The sequence below is a fragment of the Dipodomys merriami genome, unplaced genomic scaffold (assembly GCF_024711535.1).
Source record: "Dipodomys merriami isolate MVZ:Mamm:240054 unplaced genomic scaffold, mDipMer1.0.p SCAF_200, whole genome shotgun sequence".
NCBI lineage: Eukaryota > Metazoa > Chordata > Mammalia > Rodentia > Heteromyidae > Dipodomys > Dipodomys merriami.
Genome location: NW_027203383.1, coordinates 830359 through 856714, shown reverse-complemented (window position 1 = coordinate 856714; position 26356 = coordinate 830359). Strand labels below are relative to the sequence as shown.

At 37.1% G+C, this 26356-nt stretch overlaps 1 protein-coding gene across 4 annotated transcripts in view; it reads left to right on the top strand.

The window, feature by feature from the left end:
• The window catches only part of LOC138833106 (serine/threonine-protein phosphatase 4 regulatory subunit 4), a 74653-nt gene that overhangs the window by 41314 nt on the left and 6983 nt on the right, over positions 1-26356 (top strand). For all 4 annotated transcript variants that reach the window (XM_070031435.1, XM_070031433.1, XM_070031436.1 and 1 more), the window contains exons 6-20: positions 744-850; positions 1189-1296; positions 4497-4618; positions 6399-6521; positions 7882-8051; positions 8438-8557; positions 12190-12267; positions 13025-13108; positions 14398-14580; positions 15792-15897; positions 18159-18306; positions 22105-22249; positions 24583-24624; positions 24721-24795; positions 26040-26109. In XM_070031435.1, coding sequence (XP_069887536.1) covers positions 744-850; positions 1189-1296; positions 4497-4618; positions 6399-6521; positions 7882-8051; positions 8438-8557; positions 12190-12267; positions 13025-13108; positions 14398-14580; positions 15792-15897; positions 18159-18306; positions 22105-22249; positions 24583-24624; positions 24721-24795; positions 26040-26109 — 1681 coding nt within the window. The remainder of the gene's footprint in view (positions 1-743; positions 851-1188; positions 1297-4496; positions 4619-6398; positions 6522-7881; positions 8052-8437; positions 8558-12189; positions 12268-13024; positions 13109-14397; positions 14581-15791; positions 15898-18158; positions 18307-22104; positions 22250-24582; positions 24625-24720; positions 24796-26039; positions 26110-26356) is intronic.

Genomic DNA, 26356 nt, shown 5'->3' with positions numbered 1-26356 from the left:
GCAGTGTACTGTGGCGTAACTTTAGACGGTGAATTTTTAAGATTTTTCAAAATATTTCAGAGTTTTTGCTTTAATTACATTTATTCATTCAGTCATTTTGGTTGAGAAGAAATGAAACATGTGACCCATGTATGAGAGTCCATGGAATAGTAGAACTGTATTCTGACGTCCATGTTGAGTAGATGAGAAACCTGGGGTGAGAAATAGCAAGGTTACTTGGACAAGGTAAGGAGCAAGGACTACAATTAGATTGATCTTCACAGCTCTTGGCAGTCTGTTACGCCACTGGGTTTTTGAGTGCCTAATATATGTGATACAGTGCCATCTTTGAATGTTTTTTTCAAATGACAGGATTGCCTAAAGACAATTTGTTTTCTGTCTTATCCAAATATTAAAATTAGTCTATAGGGAATAAAAGTGAAGTTAAAGGAACAACTAACTAATTTTATTTTTTCTGTTGAGAATGTTCAAATTATACTTTGTATGCATTCACATCATTGTAAAATTCCCCATTAGCTTTACTTTATGCTGATCTCCAATTATTAATTTATCATTTATAATTTTCTTTACCGTAGCCTAGAAGAAACATAAAGTGATTAGGTTATGAACAGCTATGTATCTCAGACTGCAGTTCAGGAGTTCTAAAATCACTTACAACATTAAAATACTCCTTGAAGAAAATAGCTGAGATCAGTGATAACATACAAACCTTTGTAAATTTGTTCTCTAATTTTTCCCTTCAGATTTTGAATCCACTTGTCTCCAAGGCACAGCTTTCCCAAACTATCCAGTCTCGTTTAGTTAGTTGCAAAATCTTGGGAAAGCTCACCAACAAATTTGATATCAATACGTAAGTATCCATATATATTTTTTTTGTCTTCTTAGGAGCGATGCTTCTTAATTATAGACTTCTTCCTGGGAATTCTATATAGTTAAAATAGCTAAACTTTCATGTTGTATGGAATAATACAAATCTAATTGTTAACCATATAGCCATTATACATGTTATCTTTAAGAAGTAACTGATAGAGCATCTCAATTTAATAACATATATGCACTATAAACTGTAGAGCCTTAAAGTGTATTTTTAGTAAAATTATTTAAGATTTTGATGATAATTGCTTAAAAATGTTAATTGTTATATAAAGCATTCACACATTTAAATGTTTCTTTCCTCTCCTCCCTCAGTATTAAAAGAGAAATACTTCCCCTGGTAAAATCACTCTGTCAAGATGTAGAATATGAAGTTCGATCTTGTATGTGTCGGCAATTAGAAACCATAGCTCAAGGCATTGGGTAAGTGCACCTTCAGTTCCTTATGCCATAGTATTATTTCTGGGTTGACAGACAAATATATCCTGGCCCTATTTTCCATGAAAGCATGCTGTTGAAAGCTATCTTTTTATGTGACCTCCCAAAATGTTTGTAATAAGAACCTCTAGATTCAAGAGATTCAAGGAGATAAAAGGCAATGCACTTAGCATGGTGTTAACATTCAATTCATATTAACGTCTTTCCTTCTCACCTCAGTTATTTGGTTACTGTACCAAATGCCTAGATCCAAGAAAGGAAATGTTCCAGTATAAGCCATGCTTGGGATATAGTCACCGGTTCTTTTGACTGGTCATTCTCTGGCTGTGTAATTGTGTTTCAGGTGAGATTATTCTCCTGGAAACCTTTCTGTATCCTGGTACAACTCTAGGCTTCCACCCTTACTGTAGCTGCTCTTGCTCTTTGTAGAGTTCAGGTAGGAGAGGTTCAGGCAGGCAGTCTGTTCTCCTGTAAATCATACATCATATCAAGTTTAAGTATATTTAAGGAAATCTTTTCTGGACTCTAAATTGTTATAGAAAACATATGTGCCTCTTCTTTTCAAAGTTACACTGGTTTTTATCTGGTTCTTTATTTCACAAAGGAGGATGGTGGATTTAATGTCCTTTTATACTGTTATTAATTTTTTTTAAAGTTGAGCTGATATTTAAGCCCATTGTGACTTCAAATGTCACAAGTGCGTAAGCACAAAATACTGCCCTGTAGCCACTCTTACTAATCAGGATTTAAGCAGTTGAAGCATCAGAGTTTTAGACCTATATTGATCTCAGAACTACCTTTTTTTCCCATTGTTCTTCTAAGCCTCAGTGACACTGTTTAGATCAGTGTAGAGCATTATTAACCTTGCTTGAATCTGTATTTATTGGTCAGGACCAGAAACTGGTAGAACATACTGTTACTTTCATCACTTTATCAAAACGTTGAATATTTTTTTTTGCCATCTGACATTTTGTTACTGTCAAAAATGAGAGGGTTAAATGTGTTCAAATTAGTGTTCTGAAAATAAATTTAGGATGTATATTTAGGAATACATGTATATTAAGGTCTAATTTATAAAAGCAAAATTTTGAAGAATCAAATTAGCTTGGTTAGAATCCATTCAAGAAACTAATTTTCTTGATCATATGTACATTTATTTAATTTTGAATTCTTCTGTCCTATTAAGAGCATAACTACAGGACTTCATGATGCAATCATTGAAAAAAAAAACTACTGATACCTGATTGCTACTTGTATCAGTCTGTTTTCATACTGAAACAAATATCTAAGACTACCAACTTGTAGAAAAGAAAAGGTTTTGGAGGATGTAGCCTATAGTTGGTTCTGCCTTTTGGGCTGTTGATGAGGCAACCCATTGTGGTGGGAAGCACATGGCAAGGCCTGCACCTCATGGCCCTGAAATGAAAAAGAGGAGGAAGAACAGGGTAAAGTCCACTGTAATGCCCCCAGTGACCTAAAGATAGGCACGCATCGCCTCGAATAACAATCCACAAGACAAGCAACTAAAGATGTGCTCTAACAGAGAAAATTATTAAATGATTTATTTTTAAAAAACCTTCCACTGGTGGTACCTGGATTGGAATTCAGGGCATTGTGATGTCTGTCCTCTACATCTTGAGTCATGTCTCCAGTCCCATTTGCTTGTTATTTTTAAAAAATTAGCTTGCAGTTATTTTTTAGATAAGGCCCTGCTTTATCCTGAATCTGCCTGGGATCACAGTCCTTCTACCTATGCCTCCATTGTAGCTGGTATTATATGACCAGATCATTTGAGCATCACCAGCTTTTTACCCAGGATGTTCTTGAACTGAACCTCCTAATCTTTGTCTCCTGAGTAGTTGGGATTATCAGGAGCTGTTGTGACCAGTCCCAAAAAATTCTTTGAAATCTCCCTGATATAAAATGAGATTGAGAATTTTATGATGATGACAAAGTTGTTGAGAGGAAAACTTTAATAAATCTATTTTAAATTAAGAAATATTTTCTTAAAAATTAAAAATGGAGGGACTGGGAAGGTGGCTCAGTGGTAGAGTGCTTGCCTTGCATACATGAGGCCCTGGGTTCGATTCCTCAGCACCACATAAGCAAAAAGAAAAAAAGCTGGAAGTGGCGCTGTAGCTCAAGTGGTAGAGCGCTAGCCTTGGGCTGAAGAGCTGAGGGACAGCGCCCAGGCCCAGAGTTCAGGCCCCACGACCAGACCCCCCCCCAAAAAAAATATTAAAAATGGAATGGAAAAATTCAAAAGAACATAGTAAACAGGAACTGATTGAGTATGCAGTCATTGATACAGAAGATGCATTGATACAGAAGATGACTGTTTGAAATTGCTAGAGATAGCTAGTGTAGTCAGGGAAGAATGGACTAAATGTGGATAGCTGATATCCATGATGAAGGATCATGTCATGTAACGGAACATCACACAGTCACCATTGAAGAAAACTTCTCCAGAACTGGAGTTTGAGGACTGAAGAAATAATCTGCTGCTGACTTCTTTGTACTCTGCAGACATCTATGTCAATTATGAATCCGTCTTCCATCTTGATTCCAAGAAAACTGGTCATGTCTTAGACCTCCTGTTTATTTTCTGGGAAATGAGTGGAAACACTTGTGATTATATTATAAATCTTACATATTTCCTAAAAGCAGTTACATTTCAATTTGTGAGGTAAAACATTTAATGTGGAATATCATTCTTCTATATAGAAATTATTGTAATGCCATGTTTTAGGTGAATGGAAATATAACATATGTGCTAAAATCTAGGTCAGAAAGCTTTGAGTTTCTACAATTACTGATGAATGTTTCTGGTTAGCCAGTTCTTAAAGTTTTTTTGAATTTTTTTTGACTTCTTGAAGTTGTATAAAGTAGAAAATGATAGTGCAGTTTATGAAGTTTAATGTGAACTCTATAAAGGCATGTAAAATCTCTATAGGTGATATTACAGTAGGGGAAGTAGAACTGATTTCATCATTTTGAAGTTACTATTAGTATTTCTTACATTTGTATTGTCTTCCCAACTATTCTGCAGGCTCCTGCAGGGTAAAGATATCATGATGCTTTCTTATGTGTTTTTTTCCCCAGCACCTAGCCAGGTCACATGTTTTTAAGTTCTTATTACAGGTTTGTTAATTTGATTTTTTTTTCTTCTCTCGCTTATTGTGCAGGACAGAACTTACAAAAAGTGTGGTGCTCCCTGAATTAATAGAGCTGTCTAGGGATGAAGGCAGCAGTGTACGACTTGCAGCTTTTGAAACTTTGGTTAATCTGCTTGACATATTTGATACAGGTACATCTTTATGAAAAAATATTTTCCATATGCTTGTTTCACTGATAAGGAATAGGTATATTTAGTTCAATGATAATGTTGAGCCTCTCTACCTCTCCTTTGATGGGTCTTCCTTATTTGGCATCTAGTGCTCTGACTTTACCTTCATGGCATCTAATTTTGCCACATTTCATACTTGTCTCATATGATATTTAAGTGTTATGTGAATTAAGTCACAAAAATAACTAACTGCTCTACTGAATGTACCTAGACTGTATGCACTTAATCTATTAGTAAACATATAATCATCTTAATAGGGTGAAAGTTGGAGGAGTCAATATCAAGACTCAGTTGTGTAAGTTGCCAAATTATATTCGCAGGTATTACTAACATTTTATCTGAATTAGGAGAGTCTCTAAAGATTATTCAATGTGGATTGTAATTATGAATAATCATTTAAATAATACGATGAACCAAAGGAGTAAAAACTGTAATGCATGATATGTGATTTAATGAATCTCTTTACTGACTAGGGACACCCCAGGCTCCATACAAAACTGACAGTTTGGCATTACCTTTGACCTCCTCACCTACAATATCGTTGTAGGCTGTTACCATGGCCCTGCCCAGGGTTTCCTTCTTCCAATTCTTTCCCATTCCTCCTGTGTCTGTGCTGTAGCATTGCAATTGTGACAACCATTATACTACTAGCATTCTCCCTGATATTCCCATTCCTCTATTTTAACTCTAGCTGACTTCTCTTCTCATATTGTGCCCAGTTCAAATACTGTTTCGTCCCTGACATCTTTCCAAATACCACGTACCAAGAGTTGGAAAATTACTGCCTTTAGTCCTAGACAGGCCTGTACTGCATCTGTGAGGTCTATTGGAACACACCATGCTTGATTTGTTTGTTTTATGTGGTTGTTTTGGTGCTGTAGTGAGAGTTGAGTAGTTGGGACAGATAGTCTGCAAAAGTTGTCAGATCTCTGCCCTGGCCAGCTATTAAAATGGTCATCACATTGTCTTACTTTTTTATTTTTAATGTTTTTTTTTCCTTGCTGGTTTGTTTCTCAAGTTCTGGAACTATTTATTACTATTTGCCTTTCAATTTCTGTTGCTTACTTTAATGCTTTTTCTACAAGTCAGCAAATGTTGGATGAATGTCATGTAATAAAACAATATATTGATTTGAAATATGGTAATAATAGGAATGAGCAGTAATAAACATAATAACTATTTGTAAATATTTAAGAAAACCATAGGAACTTTGGAGAGGATTTGAAAGAGAGAAATATTGCCACTCAGTCAGGAAATATTACCTAAGCAGATACATTTGAAGAATTGGTCAGCTTTGTAAAGAACTAAAAGTAAGAAGTAAAAGTGATAGAATTGAATATACAGATTATATTACAAGCTTGTTTTCAATTAAAAAATTATCCAGTGAGTATAAGCTGCAGCATGCCAAGAGATGGTATAAGGACGTGTCAGAAAGTTCCTGGGACCTGCTGTGACTCAGAACCTTGTCTTAATTTTTTGATGGTACTGGGGATCAAAGTCAGGGTCTTGAGTTTGCTAGGCAGGAGCTCTGCTACTTGAGCCAGGCCTACCATATTTTGATAATGTCTCCCCCTGCCCCATCCCTTCCTTCTCCTTCAGTTGCCACTTGACCTGCATCATTACTGTTTTCAAATGTTTTCCATTACTTTGAAGCTAACATACAAATTTCTGTGTATGAACTGGTTTTCACATGTAGAGAGTAGCCCAATGGAGCTAAAGAATATATTGTTTTGTTTTTCAGATGACAGAAGTCAAACTATACTTCCCTTAGTGAAATCATTTTGTGAAAAATCTTTCAAAGCGGATGAATCCATTCTTGTTTCTTTATCTTTCTACTTAGGAAAACTATGCCATGGACTATACGGTAAGATATACGCTAAGAAATTCAAGAAAGTTAATAACTATTTCAAAATAATTTAGCTACTGAACTTCAGCCCCTTACTTATAAAGTCTGTCTTCCAATATGTTAAAGTCTCAAGAAATCTTAGAATTTTGAAAATGTAATTTAGAGTACACTGAGAAATGACTTGGTCACTGAGAGAACTCATTGGAAAGATAATGGCATCATGAAAGGAAGTGTGGCCCTTTAAATTTGTGGATGTTCTATACATGCCAGCGTGTGAGTGGGGGTACAATAATAGAAGATTGGTGTATGTGAGTGCATAGTAAACATGCCCTTCATTGTCATTCATTGTTAAGACCATTAGAGTCATATATCACCCCTGAGCCCTGGTATTTTGAACATACTGTCTAGTTCTTAGCTAACTGTAATATTGTGAGTAACATGCTTTTATTTATGTACCTTTCCAATATTTAGTCAATAGTTGAAAAATATTTTGCAGTATGTTATGAGTCCCTAACCCCCTCACATGGTTGATGAGCATGGAGCCATTCCTATGATTTCAGCTGAGTGCCAGTGGCTCACACCTGTAATCCTAGCTATTCAGGAGGTCTGAGGGTCATAGTTCCAAGCTTGGACAGGAAAGTCTGTGAGATTCTTATTTCCATTCAACCAAAAAGCCTGCAGTGGAGATGTGGCTTAAATGGTAGATTGCTAGTCTTGAGCACAAAAGGTCAGGGATAGCACCTACACCCTGAGTTCAAGTCCCAGGACTTTTCCATCTTTCAGGTTCAATCCTTAAACCTTTTGAGACACAGATTCATAAATCTTTTCTGCATGAAACTTTAGAATATCTCCTATAAATGAATAATAATATGTATAAATAGCCATAGTGTTATTATTGTAGTGACTTGTTTGCTTCAAACTGCAGACTTGATCAGGAATAGTTTATGTTACACTGTTCATGCCTTTATAATTGACATTAAATATTATTAAAGTGAACATAGGGTGAGACAATATGACCTGATTTCTCCATCATAGCTCTTCTCTTTTTATTGCTTTTATTTATGAACTATCTGTAACGATTAAAAAAATTTTTTTGCTAGTCCTGGGGCTTGAACTCAGGGACTGGGCACTATCTTTGAGCCTCTCTGCTCTCTACCACTTGAGCCACAGTGTACTTCCGGCTGTTTCTGATTATGTGGCACTGAGGAGTAGAACCCAGGGCTTCCTGCATGCCAGGCAAGCATTCTACACTAGACCACATTACCAGCCTGTAATCATTTTTTAAATGATTGGTTCCAAACACATTTATGTTGTACTCTGATTTTCTCTTATTTATTTTCAATTGAAATGTTCAACACAAATTTCACATTTGTTTTAGGAACTTTTACTCCAGATCAACACCTGAGATTTTTGGAGTTTTATAAGAAACTTTGTACATTGGGTTTACAACAAGAAAATGGACACAATGAAAGCCAGGTTCCACCCCAAATCCTAGAGCAGGAGAAGAAGTACACTTCAGTACGAAAGAACTGTGCTTATAACTTACCGGTAATAAATTACATATTTATGATCACTGAGCACTTTGATTATAACTTTAAAGTCTGTGACAAATCTAGTCACATTAAAAATTGCCATATTTGACACGTGGTGTTTACCTAACTTTATATCTAGTATGTATCAGAGGTTCTGAGTGGAATTTATGGTTCTGTGGAATTTATGGTTCTGTCTATGTAGGAATCAGAAAAATATGCATGCATTTAGATCTGCCAAAATGATTTCTGATTAAATTGCGATTGGAAGATATAATTTCAGTGAAAGTAAAATGACTATAATACTAGGCATTGATTTCAGTGAAAGTAAAATGACTATAATACTAGGCATTGATGCACGTTTTTCTCTCCTCCATTTCATCTCCTCCCTCCCACCTCCACCAGGCCATGATTGTTTTTGTTGATCCTAAAAACTTCCACATGGAACTCTATTCTACATTCTTCTGCCTTTGTCATGACCCTGAAGTACCAGTCAGATACACTATTGCTATTTGCTTTTATGAAGTAAGTCTAAAGAACTGATATTGCTGTACATTTGCCTAATTTTCTATGTACTGGATACTTTTTTTTTTTTAACAATTTGTTTCCTCAGTTTACAGATTTGTTACAGGGTATAGATCCCATACCTTTTTCATATCCTAGTCCTAAAACTTAACTTAGAAATTCCCATAATTTTCTCCTTTTTAGTGTGTTTATAGAATCCATTTGCATAAACACATTGTGTTCATTGTTCATTTATTAACTTATTTATTCAGCATATCTAAAATAAGTGCTTACTTTAAGCCAGATATTGTGGTAGATATGGGAGAAAAATCAGTTTCATTTGTGGTAGTACTGGGGTTTGAACTCAGGATCTCACATTTGCTAGGCCAGTACTCTAATACATACGCTGTGCCCTAGCCCTTTTTTATTTAGTTATTTCTCAGATAGAGCTGGTCTCAGCAGTGATCCTCTTACTCTTAGGATTCTCTCAGAGATAGGATTGCAGGTGTAATTACTGCCCCCTTGCCTGGCTCATAATAGACTTATTATATGCTTCGTAGTATTTATACTGTGTCTGTGTCAGCTTTGGAACAAATAAAACTTGGAGAAACAGATTGTTTGCATTTAATAATTTTTTTTTACTAGAAATGAACAGTGTTTCATGGGCATAGCTTTTAGATTTAGCGATTACATCTTTCCATAATTTTGTTTAAAAGTAAATTTATACTTTCGTGATGGGTGTGACTAACTTTTTCACTATTGAAGTTGAAATGTGGGTCCCATTTCTAAGGTTAACAGAGGAGCACACAGATGCTGTACTTAGAGCAAACACTATCACCTGAAACTTGCCAATTTCAAGACATTCACCTAAAAATGTCTTCATAATTAGTGTTATAAAATATTTCCTTTAAGTAGTGCAGCAAAATCTTGTTTTCAGTGAGAATATTTCCTTCTTCTTGTACTATGTTCCCATGTCACAGCACTTTTGGATTAGCTGGAAGTATCAGGACCTTTGCAGGACCATTATAAATGGCACTTATGGTTCTTTTGGCTGTTGAGTGATAGTCTTTGCTCCTTCAAAATACCATATTTTCTGATATGGATAAAAATATTTTTACACTGTACAGCATCTATGAAATATTCCTCTCAAATGGTACAATTACTTAAAGTAGTTTCAATGATGCATACTTACATCATCTTCATAAACATACCTATAAAAATCTGCTTCTGGAAGAAGGGAAAGGGCAGAAAGTACTGCCCATCAGTCTCTAGGATAAGTGTCATTTAGGCTGGTTATGATGTACACAGGTATTTGTTAGTTGCATAAAAACTCAGTATTTAGACAATTCTAGACTTTCTGTTGACTTTTATCCCATTCCTTATTATATGTTTTATAGTGGATATCATATAGCACCATGTAAATGGACATATTCAAATGCATAAGTATATGAAACATAAGCTGGGCACTGGTAGCTTATGACTATCATCCCAGCTAAACAGGAGTCTGAGATATAGAAGATTGTAGTTTGAGGCCAGCCCAGACAGAAAAGTCTGTGAGACTCCATCCAGCAAAAAGTAGGGCTGAAGGCATGGCTCACTTGGTTGTGTGTCAGCTGAGCAATCACAGGGTCCTGAGTTCAAACCCCAGCTCACTCTCTCTCTTTCTCTCTTACCCCCTCCCCCTACCATTTATCTCCTAGGAGTGACTGAGGATCACTGGTCTACTTGTTTCCTTGTTGGCTGGTTTCCATCTTCATGGTCATACTGTATAGATAGACTAAAAACAATATTAAACATGAAAATGAAAGCTTTATTTTGACTTAGCCATTAAATAATGAAAATCCACTGGTAGATTTAAATTCTTCTAATCTAGTGTTAATACTTGATTATCAGAATTGCTTTACAATTTTCTAACTTCATTCTTACTTTTTTTGTAAATAAAATTTCATTTAAACCTATTATGGTTTAAAATTTTTTTTAAGTTGACAGAGAAATGGTGCCAGTGGTTTACACCTGTAATCCCAAACACCTGCAAAGCTGGTTTCAGGCCAGCAAGGCAGAAATGTTTCCTAGACTTCTCTTGCACCCATAGCTGGGTGTAGTAGTATATGCTTGCCATCCCTAGCAACATGAGAGGCTAAGCTCTGGAGAATTCTGGTGCCAAGCCTGCTTGGGCAGAAAAGTCTAAGGGACTCTGTCTCTACGGAAGGATGCTGGACACAGAGGGGTGCACCTGTGATCTCAGTGGAGAGGGGAAGTCTAAAGCAGGCAGATCATAGCTCAGGTGCATGCCCAGCTGTGAAGTGAAACCCTATCATAAAAACAACTAATGTAAGCCGGATGCCGGTGGCTCATGCCTATAATCCTAGCTACTCAGGAGGCTGAGATCTGAGGATGGTAGTTCAAAGCCAGCCCGGGCAGGAAAGTCTGTGAGACTCTTATCTCCAATAAACCACTAGAAAACTGGAAGTGGTGCTGTGGTTCAAGTGGTAGAGCACTCGCCTTGAGCTGAAGAGCGCAGGGACAGTGCCCAAGCCCAGAGTTCAAGCCCCACGACTAACCAAAAAAAGAAAAAAAAAATGTAAAACTTGGCTCAGTGGTATCACTCCAGCCTAGCAGTGGCAAGGCCCTGAGTTCAAACCCCAGAATTGCTAAAGAAGAATGCAACAGTGAGTCAGAAACTGGTGAATTTCCCCAGTTTAGGCTCTTAGTTTGTTTGGAGAGGAAAAAGCACTATTCTCAAAAGACAGCTGAATTATCCTGGTCTCTCCCAACTCCTCTCATGCTGTTTAGAATTTTCAATAAGGAGGATCTTGTTTTACCTCCTTGAGAATTAGTATCACTCTGACATCACTGTAGGCCTTCTGTAGAAGTTGCCTTGTTTGGGAAGTTGTGAACTGGAATAAATACTTGTGTACTGGGGTGTCCTCAGACTTTTAAATGAGAAATCGGAGCATCCATGGGCTTTTTTGGTTGTTGGTGGTAGTTGTGGGGCTGTCCTCAAGCTCCTTTTTGTTCAAGGCTAGTGCTCTACCACTTTGAGCCACAGCTCCACTTTCATTTTTTGGGGGGGGGGGTCTGGTCGTGAGGCCTGAACTCTGGGCCTGGGCACTGTCCCTCAGCTCTTCAGCTCAAGGCTAGTGCTCTACCACTTGAGCCACAGCGCCACTTCCGGCTTTTTTCTTTTTGCTTATGTGGTGCTGAGGAATCGAACCCAGGACCTCAGGCATGCAGGGCAAGCGTTCTACCACTGAGCCACCTTCCCAGCCCCTCTACTTCCATTTTTGAGTGGTTAATTGGAGATAAGTGTCTCATGGAGACCGTTCTGTCTGGACTGGTTTCAAACTGTGATCCTCAGATATCAGCCTCCTGAGTAGGATTACTGGCATAAACCACCAGCACCCAGTTTCATGGGCTTTTTATTGCTTGTGATAGAGGAGCTATGACTTTGGTAAGCTTCCACATTTCCTGTCCACATACTCCAGCATGTTATGTGAAACAGATGAATGAAGCTGACTATACCATTGAGTTGACTAGAAATCCAAGTATATGCTTATGTTGTAGCTTATTTTTATTTTGGAAGTACCCGACAAAGTTGTGTTAATTTTAATGCTGAAGTTCCAGATCTGAGAGGTTTTATTGCTGTATTTTAGGTGTCTAAACTTTTGAATTCTGGAGTATATCTAATACACAAAGAGCTGATAACATTATTACAAGATGAATCACTGGAGGTAATATCTTCTTACCTTTCTTTAGTTTCTAACTGAAGTACAAACTTCTTGTGAGTTGCATGGGCTCTTTGAGCTGATTTACCCGGAAGCTTCAAACAGTACACTATTGTATCATATACTGGGTAGTGGGAAGATCTTTAAAAATTAAGATTGAAAGTATACTCGGTTCTAAAAAGGAAATAGACATTTGTTTTTTAAGGAAAATTTACACAGTACCAAGAAAACAGACAAGAGGGTATCTTTAATTCCATTCACTACTATTTATGTTATGTTTTTATTCTTTTACTGAATGTTAGATTTTTCTATATAAAGGTTTTCATTCATACAATTGTAATTATGTATAATATTTTCATTTTTCCTCTTTGCATTGTTTGGAGAGTGTTTTACTTCTTAGTATATACTTGTGGAGATGTTGAAGTCTCTTGTTTTGATGCTAGATTTAGGACATCCCATTCCTCTGTGTGAGTACTAGCTTGCCAGAGCGTGTCATACACCTGATGTGGAACCCCCTTCAAAAGCTTGTTAGCTATAGGTAGATCACTGGCTCCAACTTCCACCAAATTAGATCAACTTAGACACCAACCTCTTTTTCAAAGTAGACTGATCAAAGCGAAAACTAGGACTTTCCAATAAGAAGATAGTAGCGTAAGAAAATGTTTTGTAAATAATACTGTTTCTATGTAGAAACTAACATGTGGAGTTAACTTATTTAGAAAAACAGTAGTCACTATACAAGTAATCACTATCTCTATTAAAGGTTCTAGATGCTCTGATAGATCATCTTCCAGAAATCTTGGAGCTCATGTCCACTGTTGGAGAAAACAGTGTGCAAGAGAATAAGGTAAATCCCATCTCCCCTAAAAGATTATGAATTTCCTACCCAGCAGGGTATTGTGAAGAATCAATGGAATAATGTTTAGGAAACATGTAAAATGGTGCTTGCCTGGGGTGATGAGCATCCAACCTGCCAGTGGCAGGTGTGGATCCCCAGCTGCCTGTGAGCCTTACTGGAAAGAGTGTCACCATAGGACTCATAAATGGTAGGTAGGGGTTCCCAGCTGCCTATTGGCCTTACTGGGAAGAGTCACCATGGTATGTTGATGATTATTTGAACCACTGTAAACTCCCTTGTTGAATTCCTTTCCTGTCCCTGAGGAATCAGAAGGCCAAGGCATAGGCACCTCCCACCCAGATTTCCCTAGGAGGTGGGAAGGAATGAAACTTTCTGGACAGGAGCAAGGGGCTGCTGGCTCTGGCTGTGTTGTGGAGCTAACTGTACAGAAAGCCAAACATGCTTCTGTTTTCTAATTTCTTTTTTTTTGGTCCCGTCGTGGGGCCTGAACTCTGGGCCTGAGCGCTGTCCCTTAGCTCTTCAGCTCAAGGCTAGCACTCTACCACTTGAGCCACAGCACCACTTCCGGCTTTTTTTCTTTTTGCTTATATGGTGGTGAGGAATCGAACCCAGGGCTTCATGCATACAAGGCAAGCACTCTACCACTGAGCCAACTTCCCAGCCCCTGTTTTCTAATTTCTAATGTTTCTCATGTATGCATGAATAAAATGAAGTGTGCAAATTATTTCAAAATCTCAAAAATAAAGTAATTTTCAAGTACAATATTTTTAAACTGATAAACTTTGTTATTCTTACAGTAAACAAATAATGGATAGGTGATAGATAAGTGGTGATTGATGCACAATATGTGTTTGTAGAAGCATTGGAACAACTTAAATTTCCTCTACAATTCCTACATTAATAATTGTTATGCTACGTAGTTCTTACTTATTGTCTTTGAAATTTGTATTTAGGTCTCAGCATTAATGATAATTCTAAGAGTAAAAAATAGTTTAAAAGGTTAGGAATTTAGGCCAAAGCTTGTTGATAATATGATATATAACAAATTTAGTTATAAAAGTTGCAGTGTTAATCAACATACATGGAAGAATGATGAGTCCAATCTCTAAAAACCTGATTCTAAGAATCTTGGAAGTTTATTTAGGAATTTTAAGAAAATATTTAATTTTCACCAGATAACTTTTCCTGATGATAACAAACACACCTTTTAACCTCTGAAACCCCTCCTGCAGCTGATTTACTTAGTCGTTGTTGGTCCTTTTGATGTTTCTTTGCAGTTGACCTCCCTTCCTGACCTGATTCCAGCTCTCACCGCTGCCGAGCAGCGGGCGGCAGCCTCTCTGAAGTGGAGAACTCACGAGAAGCTGCTGCAGAAGTATGCCTGTCTGCCACATGTCATATCGAGTGATCAGATCTATTACCGATTCCTACAAAGAATGCTCACCATCATGATGACCAATGTGAGCCGTTCACACCTTTCATTTGATTCTTTTGAACTTGTAGTTGGATTTGACATTATCAAATTCTTCACAGTTTCAAAATAGCACGACAAACTACTTGCTCCCGTTCTGCTTAGGAGAATGGCTTCTCAGGTTTCTGAGGAGGGGACTAGGGGTCTCCCTTTGACCATCCTACCCTTGCTAGGTGAACAGGCACAGCTTTGTTTGCCCCTTGTGTCTGCATTGCCAGGGGGAGTGTAGACAGACTTCTCAAATTTGACATAGCTCTTTTCCAGAGGAAGGTTGGTGCAGGACCCAGTGATCTCAGCTGCTAAAGATCTTCTGCTGTACTGTCCTTTCTGTCTGCCACAGCCATGTGTCACCTCAGAGTGCTCATTCTCCCCTGACCTGCTCTGCCCACCTGCCCATCGTGCATATAAGGCTACTGGCATAGTGCTCAACATAGTGGAAATAGCTTAGGTGGACTGGAGAGGACATGGTCACTACTGTCCTCATGCTGAATACCCGCAGCACTGTATTGCTAGCATTTCCACTCTTAACAGTCTGCATTTTCAGCTGTCTGCCTGGTTGAGAGGTTTTTTTTTTTCTCTTAATATACAGTTTGAACCTCAACCAGTAGAAACAACTGAATTCATTTAGGATTGAGATTTGCCCAGAGACATGACAGGAATTTGAAAGAAAAAAAGAGTTATAATGTTGGTGAGAATGAATTGTTTAGATTTTAAGTTCTTTGTATCATTCATGGACCAGCGATCTCAGTGATGGACATTGAGGCTGAAAAGCCATTTAAGGTAGAAGATGTAAAGAGTGTCCTTGGTTATGTGATCTCTGTGTATGATTTACAAGTGGCACGTTTTTGATGATGTAACAGACATGTCGCATATTCCAGCAGATAGAATTAAATGAATGAGTGACAACAACTAGGGAATGACAAGAAAGCATGGCATTGACCTTTTTGAGGAGAATGCTGCTTTAAGATGTCATGGTGAGGAAAAGAGTCAAATCTGAATGACTGTGCCAAATTATACTAGTTTTGTAATATGATGTCTGGTAGGATTTACATTAAGTTAAGGACTCACATCCAGCAGGGCACAAGTGCAGGGACTGGGAAGGCAGTTACACTCCTTGTTTAGTCAGTAATTTAAAACTGACTATGACAAGTCATTGGATTTATATTAGAGTAGCCTAATTGTCTTTATTATTTCTTTAAGAATGTCTTACCTGTCCAGAAAGCAGCTTCACGAACTCTGTGCATTTTTCTACGGTATAATCGTAAACAAGATCAGAGACATGAAGTCATTCAAAAATTAATTGAACGTAAGTAATCATTGTCTTTCATTTTGAAAAAGAGAAAGTTACCGATCCAGCTGGGTTTAATTAGACCTACTTGTATTTTTAGCACTTTTCTGGGAGTCCCTAAGCTGATGTTGCTAAATGTCTAGAGTGTCCTTTTATTTGAATTTTGTGGTGTGAATGAAAGTAATTACATAGAACCTTCTTTTGATAATTCCAGTACTTAAGAAATTATGATAGGTAAATTGTATTGAAAGTCTAATTTCTACCTTTACCATTTGGGACTAAAATGTGAATAGAATATATTTGAATTTGATCACTAATTTTACAGTTCTTTTTTCAGTATTAGTAGAATTAACTGAATGTGGATTTTTTTCCTGGAGTACAGTTGACAGTATGTGGGTATAAACTTGATGAGCCCTGGTGGGTTTCAAGCGTTGGATTAAGGGGATTTGGAGGGTAGGTGAATGAAGAGAGAAAGGATGAGTACGTGCATAGTTTTCAATGTACATATGTGAAAATGGAATCTTGAGGTGATGGGTGGTGTTGAGAGAGATGTGGAGGGGAATGATGGAAGGGGTGACATGGGTCAAGATGCATGTACTCATAAACTGGCATGTTGAACTGAAATCCCTTTGTATAACTATTTAAAGATAATTTAAAAAATGATTGAAAAAAGAGAGAAGGAAATAGGAACATATGTAAATGGAATAAATGAATTGAAGTCAATTAACAAGTACAGATTTGTTATAAGGCTAAAATGCAGGCCCCAATCATTAAAATGTCAGTTCTTGAATTAAAGCCATGGCCTGTATCTGCTGAGTAAATGTGGCAATCACTGCGCACATGCTGTGCCCAGCGGGGCAGCAGTGGACTCTGATTATTAGAGCATGGATCTTCACTTATCAAAAAAGTCAGAGTATTTTTCTAAAATTGTATTTAAAAACTTATGCTCAAATTATTTTCATCTTTTTTGTTGTCTCTTTCAATAAGTTTTATTTTTCTATTTGTAGAAATTCACATTTAGAATAAGTTTTATTTTAAAAGGTTCTATTTGGTTTTGAATAATAATTTTGCTTTTGAACATTTATGTAAAAAAGGAGGAAATTATCCTTTAAATATTGACCTGATTTTTTTCTTTTCTTTTTTTTTAAATATATTTTTTATTATAAAGATTCTGTACAGAGGGGTTACAGTTACATGAGTAAGGTAATGAGTACATTTCCTATTGACCATTTTTTATCCCCTCCTTTGTTTTTCTCCTACCATCCCTTCCATCCCTTCCCTCCCCTCCTCCCTCTGTCCCGGCCCCCACCCCCTAAAGTTCATTTTCAATATAGTGTCTTGTACATCTCATTGCTGCAATGGGTCAACATGTATCCTTATTTCAGCATTTTTTATTTCTCTTTCCCTCCCCAAATTAGGATAATGTATATACAAGCTGCAGGGCACTGGAATAAAATACAGTGAAAACAGAGGTTATACCATGGGGGAAGACATACAAAAGAAACAGAAAAATCGCATAGTACATTATAAGTATATTAAAAACAACAGCAACAAAGATAAAACCTCTTGTGTCCCTTTCTTGGGGTTTATTTCGCTTAGCATCCTCTTATATGGGCATATGTACTTAGCTTTTGATCTTTTCTGTTTGTCCTAGACATATACTAGTTATTGCAAGCAAGGGATACCATGGGAACCTATTATTCCTTTGGGCCTGGCTTACTTCATTTAATATAATTTACTACCAATAATTATGCTTAGATATGACATTGTCTACTTTTTCTTTTAAACACAGGGCCTTGAACTTGCTAGGCAAGCATTTTATCATTTGAGCCATATTTCTATTATTTTAGATAACATCTCATCCTTTTTCCCTCAGGCTGGCCTCAGACCAGAATCCTCCTCTTTATGTCTCTGCTGTAGTTGGATTACAGACATGTGTCATCATATCTGACTTGTTTGTTGAGATAGGCTGTCATTAACTTTTCTCTTGGGCTGATAGGAGAAAAATAGAGATTCTTCTGATCTCTTTCCCCTAAGAAGGTGAGGTCACATGTATGCCCATCATCTGACCTCAAAGCATTCTTAAGAGTAAGAAAGTGGTTAAAAAAAAGATTTTGAAATTGCATAGATCTGAATTTGACCTCTGAATCTTAGTTTTGTTTTTTTACCTTTTAGAAGAGATAGGTACATGTATCACATTGGACTGTTTTTCAGGTTTAAATGAGATATTATGTGTATAGTACATAGGAAAATTTAACTTGTGATATTTTTCTTTCTAGAATTGGGCCAAGGAAAAAGTTATTGGAATAGACTCCGCTTTTTGGATACCTGTGAATTTATCATAGAAATCTTTTCCAAGTCATTTTTCTGTAAATATTTTTTTCTACCTGCTATTGAACTGACACACGACCCAGTAGCAAATGTGAGGTATGTTGCCACTCCCATAAAATATTTGATAACATTGTATTTATATATCTGTGTGTGTGTGTGTGTGTGTGTGTGTGTGTGTGTGTGTGTGTGTGTGTGTGTGTGTGTGTGTGTGTGTGTGTGTGTGTGTGTGTGTGTGTGTGTGTGTGTGTGTGTCCACTAGGGATTTAACTCAGAGCCTGTTGCTTTCTAGGCAGGGAGTTTCCCACTTGAGCCACATGCACCACTGGCTCTTTGTCCTGTAATTATTTTTAAGATAGGGTATCACATTCGTGCCCTGGATATAAGCCTACCGTTAATACTTCCTGTATAGCTGGGATGTCAAGAGCACGCCATCATGCCCAGTTATTGATTGAGATGGGATCTGATGAACTGTTTGTCCAGGCTAGCCTTGAACCTCAGTCCTATTGATCTTTGCCTCCCAAGTAGCTGGGATTACAAGTATGAGTCACTGAAGTCTAGCTTTATCTATTAGAACAAATACTTGTACCAATCTTTATTAATCGGTAGAAAAATAAAGTGAAAAAATTCCGTGTGTGTGTGTGTGTGTGTGTGTGTGTATGTATGTGTGTGTATCTGTGTGTGTATCTGTGTGTGTGTGTTTTGTTCTTATCCTGTGCTTGGACTCGGGGCCTGGGTATTGTCCCTGAGCTTTTTTACTCAAGACTAACTCTCTATCACTTTAGCCACAGCTCTATTCTGTTTTGGGTTTGTTGTTGTTGTTGTTGTTTGATGGTTATTTGGAAATAAGAGTATCATTGACTTTCTTGCTCAGGTTGGCTCAGATCCTCAGATCTCTGCCTCCTGAGTAGGTAGGATTACAGGATTACCAGCACCTGACTTGTTTTCAAATTCTTAAATCCACTTTCCCTTCCTGTTCTCTAGTAACTAGTATTTTCATTTTTTCTAGACCCCAACTTTTAATCTTCCACAGTTGAGCATGTGCATTACTTGTCTTTCTGTGCTTGGTTATGTTACCTTTACATATTTACATAATGTCTCCTTGTTCCATTCATGTAACCTGCGCTCCCAGTACCAGTACTAGTACTGGGTCTTGAACTCAGAGTTTTCCCATCCTCACTCAACTTCCTCACTGGCACTCAACTACTGGTGCCACCTTTCTCATTCTGGCTTTTTGCTGGTTGATTGGAGGTAAAGTCTCTCAAATTTGATTGCTTGGGATGGCTTTGAACTGTGATTCTCAGTTCTCAGCCTTCCCAGTAGCTAGGATTACAGGGATAAAGCCACTGACACCCAGCTGTTCATTTTTTTTTTTACTGAATAATAATTCATTGTGTATATATACAATATTAATTTATCTAGTGGTCTGTTGGTAGATGCCTCAGTTGACTCTTTATCCTGGCTATGTAAATAGTGCAGCAATTAAGACCCCACTTGTCCTTACTAAAAAATATTTTTAAGTAGCTATACAAGGGGGTTACCATTCAACATGTCAGTTTATAAGTAAAATTCATCTTAATTTCAGTTTATAACATATCTTGATATCCCACCTTCCATCCTTCACTTCTCTTAATTGATGATTATCAATAGTACAATCTATCTTGGAGCCTTGGTCTTGGTAGGTTGAGATAGTGGAAAGTCAAAGCCAGCTTGGCAGGTTCTGGACACATACTAGCATCAAGCGAAGGTGGAATTTACATTATTAATATGATCATATAGAGAGTCTAGTTGATCAAAAAGCTGTGGTTCCTAATCTCAAGAACTTTGTGATCTTCTGGGCTCTGGCATCTTACAGAGATAAATCAATGTTTTTTTTAAACTTCTGAGGAATATATATTTTCCTTCTCTCTATAGAAGTGTCTAAAGACTTAATGTTTTCGTTCCTCTATGAGTGAGAGTTTAAAATTTAAATTCATTGAGTTTAGGCACTGTTGAGGCTAGAAATACTCTCATGGTTCAGAGAAGCCTTCTCCTCAGTGGTCAGAAATGAGATAGTTTCTCTTTAGGGGAACTGGGCCTCATATTGGAGGAAATGTTACTGGTATCCGTGGTGAGCATTGGGGAAACTGAGGCCTTTGTTGTACAGTGCTGAAAATTCTAGAGGAGGAATTTCTTCACCCTTTTGGAGTATAAAATCACATGCTATCACAAGAGCCCCTTAGAGTGACCTTCAGGTCTGAGTAGCTGCAGGGCCCCTTATCTACTACTTGAGCTGCAGCCATAAATCCTAGTCTGCCATGATGAAGCCCCTGGCCCTCACATCCATACCAGGGTCTCTGCCTCCTAGCCCCATCTAGCCCCTCCTAAACCATTTAGGTTATTTAGGTCACCTCAGACAATAGCTGGTGCTTCTTCTCACTTCTCCCTTGTGAGAAAGGGTCTTGCCGGCTCTTTCCTGGCAATAAACCTTTCTTTGTTCTCTGTAAAAAAAAAAAATCTATGAAAAACTCAGCTGAAGGTTTTGCTGAGGCAGCATCCTGAGAAGTTCTCAGAATGGGACTTAACTGCCTCATTTTTTGCCAAAACAGAAAAGAAGAGAATAATCTGGAGAAAATATGATGAATGAACACAGCTGTATAAGATAAACAGGCACACAGCATCCCTCCCTAAACTAGGCTGGCTTCCAGTGCACAGACTCATGAGCCAGCTGCTACTTAGCATTTCCACTCACTGTCTCATTGATACCTCAGGTTTCATCCATGTACAGTTCAATCTGAATCTTCCTAATCTGCATTAATTTCTTCTATATTCTTCTTCAGTTTAGTAAGTAACTAGTTCATTCTCCCACTTGCTCAGGTCAAAACCTTTATTTCCTTTTGTCTTTCTACCTCCAAACCTGAACACATCCTGTTGCTTCCAAGAGAGAAGCAGAACCTAGACTCTTCCCGCACCTCTACTCAGCTCTTTCTTGGGGTTTTCCTGTTGTTTCTCTTCTTCAGCCCTTGACCACATACAGCCTAATCTCAAAACAACAACAGATAATGCTTTTAAAAGTTAATTTTGCTCACACACAATCCTAGCTACTCAAAAGGCTGAGCTCTAAGGATCATGGTTGAAAGCTAGCCCAGGCAGAAAAATCCTGAAGTAGAGCTGTGGCTCAAGTGGTAGAGTACTAGCCTTGAGCAAAAGAACCTCAGGCATAGAACCCTGTGTTCAAGCTCCAGGACCAGCGCACACACACATACACACACACAAAATTAAACTAGATCACTTCACTTACCTGTTCTGAACTCTCCAATGCTTCTCACTGCATTCAAAATAGAAGCTGTTCTCCTTACAGTGGCCCTCAGAACTCTGCACAAGCTTTCTCTTAATACCACCCTGAGGTTTCCAGCTAATTGCATTGCTACTTTCTTCTGCCATAACAGCTAGCTGCTAATGCGGACCAGTTTGCTAGTAAGGAACAATCAGGCAAGCTCTCCTATTGTCCCAAGTGCTTTCTCCAGCTATCCGCATACTCTCTTCCTTTTTAGGACTTCACTTAAAAGTCTCTGACTCCTCTCTCAATGCCTGCTTTAAGGTCGATTCACCCCCTCTAATATGTCTCATCTTTCCCTTGATTTTCTCCACAGTGCTTACCACTGTTGACAGAAATGTGCTTGTTACTCTCTCTTCTATGCCCTGTACTGAAATGAAAAGTCCCTCAGAGCAGATAACTTTGTACATTGGATTCATTTCTGTGCCTCAGTATCCAGAATAATGAATGTTTAGCCCATTCATAGGCACTACACAAGTATTTTTGTATAACTAAATGAAGTCCTGGGCTATCTAAAACTTGAATGGTTGGCAGTTTCATGCTACGATTATTCTTGGTTATTAAATTCACTCTAAATACAGAATGAAACTTTGCTACCTGTTGCCCAAAGTGAAATCAACTCTGAAGATTCCTGCAGACAAGCATCTTCTTCAGCAGTTAGAAATGTGTGTGAGAAAACTCCTGTGTCAAGAAAAAGATAAAGATGTTCTGGCCATTGTAAAGAGAGTAAGTACTTCTGCTCTGGCAAGGTGTGTTATTGCACCAGGATAGTGTTAGCTGTAGCTTTATTGCCTTAACAATAACATGCTGCCATGCTGTTAAAATATTTATAGTTTTGGGTTGGTAGAGTGACTCAAGAGGTAGAGCACCTGCCTAGCAAACTCAAGGTCCTGAGTTCAACCCCCAGTTTTTTTTTAAAGCACATTTATTTCTTCAGAAGAGCAGTAAGGAATAATAACTGATTTTGGGTTATGTGTGCTTCAGCTAAATATGAAGCTCATTTTCAGAGATTTATTGCTAACATGTAAGCATGTGAGGAGAGCTCGGCACATGTTGGGCAACTCACAAACACTACTCGATGGATAACTCTCCTGATTTTACTTGAGTGATGGTCACCCAGTAAAACTTTGCTGGTAAAGTGTGGAAAGCCACATTTTGTAAAACAGTCTTGGAAGAGCCCTAGAATTAGAATTAGCTCAGTAGTCTGACTGTTCAAAAGTGTGGAATTAGGAAGTGGCAGAGCCAGGACTAACCAGAGATTCAGTCCCTACCCCTGGACACTTCTCTTACCAGACACTGACGTTTTCCTTTATGATTTTGTTTTGTTTTATTTTGGTATGAGATCTTATCCAGAGATATTGTTTGGGAATATTAACTAAAATGGTGAAACTAGTAAAGTTAATGAGATCAAACCTTGAAATACTTATTAAAAAACTTTTATTAAAAAACTATGCTAAGTATTAACTAGTATTGTTATAAGATCAAGTCAAATTTAAGAGATCACTTTTATGAATCTGGGTATGAATTTTAAAATGCAGTTTTTAAACATTTATTTATGAATAAATTAGCATGAATGATATGAGGAAAAAAAGAGAATCTGTGAATTTCTTTTGTGTTTTTTTCCCTAGATGCCATTACGTGGTATCTGTTATGAGAATGGAACCTTTTTATAAAGTGATTTGATAGCTTATTATTAAGTTGTATAATTTTGTTTTACTAAAATGGATGTTCTTTCATTAATAGAAATAATTAGAAATCTGAACACAACACACAACACAACACTACACACACACACACACATTTAACAGACATTTCTATACTTACTATTTAAATATGGAAGTTTAGACAATTCTTTTAACTTGCTAAAATACAAGTATGAGAGTTAATTATTCTTCCAAAAGAATGCTACCTCCATAAAAAGTTACACTAATGACATGATTAAGTTAATGGATTATTAGTCCACAGTGGATTGTTTTGGAGTATAGCTCTTACTTTTAAGTTCATTTCACATGATGTCAGTAAGCCCATAAACATTTTATAGTTTCCTTTAGATAGAACTGAGGTGTTCATGTGAAATCCTTGAGGAGGTTACACAAAGCTTGCTCTAACCAGCCTTTTGATTTAGGAAGTACTTTTAATTTGAAAAGGAGACTTGCCATAAATTCTGTTTGTATATGTGTGTGTGTGCTGGTCCTGTAGCTTGAGCTCAGGGCCTGGGTATTGTCCCTGTGAGTTTGTCCTCAAGGTTAGTGTTCTATTACTTGAGCCACAACTGTACTTCCAGCTTATTTTGGTGGCTAATTGGAGATGAGTCTAATGGACTTTTCTTCATAGGTTGGCTTTGAACTGCAACCTTCAGAATTCAGTCTCCTGAATAGCTAGGATTATAGGCATGAGCCACTGGTGCCCGAAATTCTAAATTTCTAATAAATGTCAAAATAGAAACAAAGCTTCAGATAAATCTTTTTGTAATAGACATCTTTGAGCATATGAATATATAAATTTATTTTGATCATAGGAGTTAAACTAGTGCAATAAATGTCAGAAGTATTGTCTTTTGTCATAGAACCTTGGATTTGATTAACCATAGTTAATCAGATCAGTGTATTGCTTCAGATCAGTGTTCTGAAAGAAAAAACATTGAGAGCATGTTGTTACAGTTCAAAGCCTTCTCTGTTGGCTAGAAAGTCACAATGGTAAATACTTTCTGTGGAAGCAAACTAAGCATTTTAAGCCAGTTGATAGTTTGTTTCATATATACTTAGTCGTGAAACTTTTTAAAACGTCAAAAAATACATTATATTTCTGTTGAAAAAAGACTGACACTGGGGGTTCTTAGTATTTGGTACTTGAAATATGCTTCTAGACTTGTTAAGAACATCTGTAAGTTAAAATGGGATCATGACATTAATATGTAAAAGTTGATTATAAGTTTTATAGAATTGGGTTAAAGATTAAAGTTTTTAATTAAATCTCCCAGCTAGTCTTTACTTTGAACATCTCTGAGAAATGAGTGTCTTTGTGAAGCTGGCTGAATAATTATAAAACCTTTCTTTTAGACTGTGTTAGAGTTGGACAGAATGGAAATGTCTATGGATGCTGTAAGTATGCATTCTTTATCTTATATTGAAAGTAATCTTTCAGAATCAGCAGAAAGTCTTTACTTGTATGACAATGTCATTTTCAACTTTGAACAGTTTCAGAAAAAATTTTATGAAAAAGATTTGTTGGATCAAGAGAAAGAAAGAGAAGAGCTACTTCTTTTGGAGATGGTATGTTGTTTTCATGTGCACACACACATATACTTTTCCAGTACATGCTGCCTGTGCTTTGTTACAAAACTTAGAAATAACTTCTTTCAATGTCTCACTATTTTCTTTCTTAAATGGCTAATTCTAGAACAATTTTAGTATTTTGAAATCTGTTTTTTCATGAACAGGAACAAAATCTACCTTTGAGAGCCTTACACAAACACAATTGAGCAACATAATCACACTGACTGACTAATATATGGTGTATGTGGTGTGGGAACCCATGGCATGACCCCTTTGGACAAGTAGCAGTTTAATATCAGGAAGATTAAACATACATAAGGAGGAGCCTCCACTGCACTTAAAGACTTACAGTTGAGTCAAAGTGGTCTACGTGGGCATCTTATACTTCACTGATCATCGAGAGAGAGAGTCAGGTGACTCTTTTCTCATTAGCTACAAGGCATCAGCAGGTGTCAGGTAGATGTCCCTTATCAGATGGTGGATGTTCCTTCCTGGTTTGCTCACACCTTTCATGAATCATTGTTAAATTTTGTCAGAACCTTTCTTCTGCATATCTAGAAGTGATAGTTGGCTTTCTTTGTATTCATCAATTCAGTGATGGATTTTAAACCAGTCTTGTAATAGGACATAAACCTACCCATGATGATGTGTTTGTTTTCTCAACTGTTGAATTTCTGGCAGATGTTTTTGTTAAAGAGTTTTCATCTGTTTTCAAAGACTCAATGGTGAAATTTATTTATAATTCTGTTTTTATCACTTACTGTGTCTCATCAGACACAAATATGTTATTATGGTAATATTCTCTCCTCTCATTTTCTGATGAGGTTTTTAAACTAGTTTCATTTCTTCCTTAAATGTTTGATAGGATTCACATAATTTATATTATACATTAATAGCATTTTAAATATACAGAATAGACAATTTCTTTTTTTTTTGAATAAAAACATTATTTTGCCATTTTCCATTAGAAACTGAAATAATACAAATGCTATACTGCTGGGAACCCATAAAAACAATCTAAAGAAATAAAGCCTCATTATACAGCAATGCCAAAAAGGGCAGGCCACAAATCCAAATTCTGAACCCTGAATTGTTTAGACACAAGTATGGGGACCCCACTTTTTAAAGATATTTTTATGAACTATGTTTTTATCTCTAAAAAATTAAAAATTCCTCTCAGAACAGCTTCCCAGATCTATTGAAGCTGTACCTGTAATATGAAAACCCTGTTTTCATTGCAGGAGCAGTTAGAGAAGGAGAAACAACAGAATGACGGGAGGTCCTCTAATGATAAAATCTTTGAGAAGAAACGTAAGTGGTTCTCCTGGTTGTTGAGCACTTAGCTACAGAACCAACGTTGTGTCCTTGTATTCTGAAAGGCCATACTGAGTTTTTAATTTGTTGGAGAAAATTGCTTCACTTCCTTTCATTTTTCAAAAGTTGCTTTTGAAAATTGCCTGCTTATTGTGATATAGATGGCAGGAATTAATGGTTGGAATCAGTGTGGGACTCGGATCCTTCAGAAGGAAAGCTTGATGTCAGCTATAAGACTGTGGAA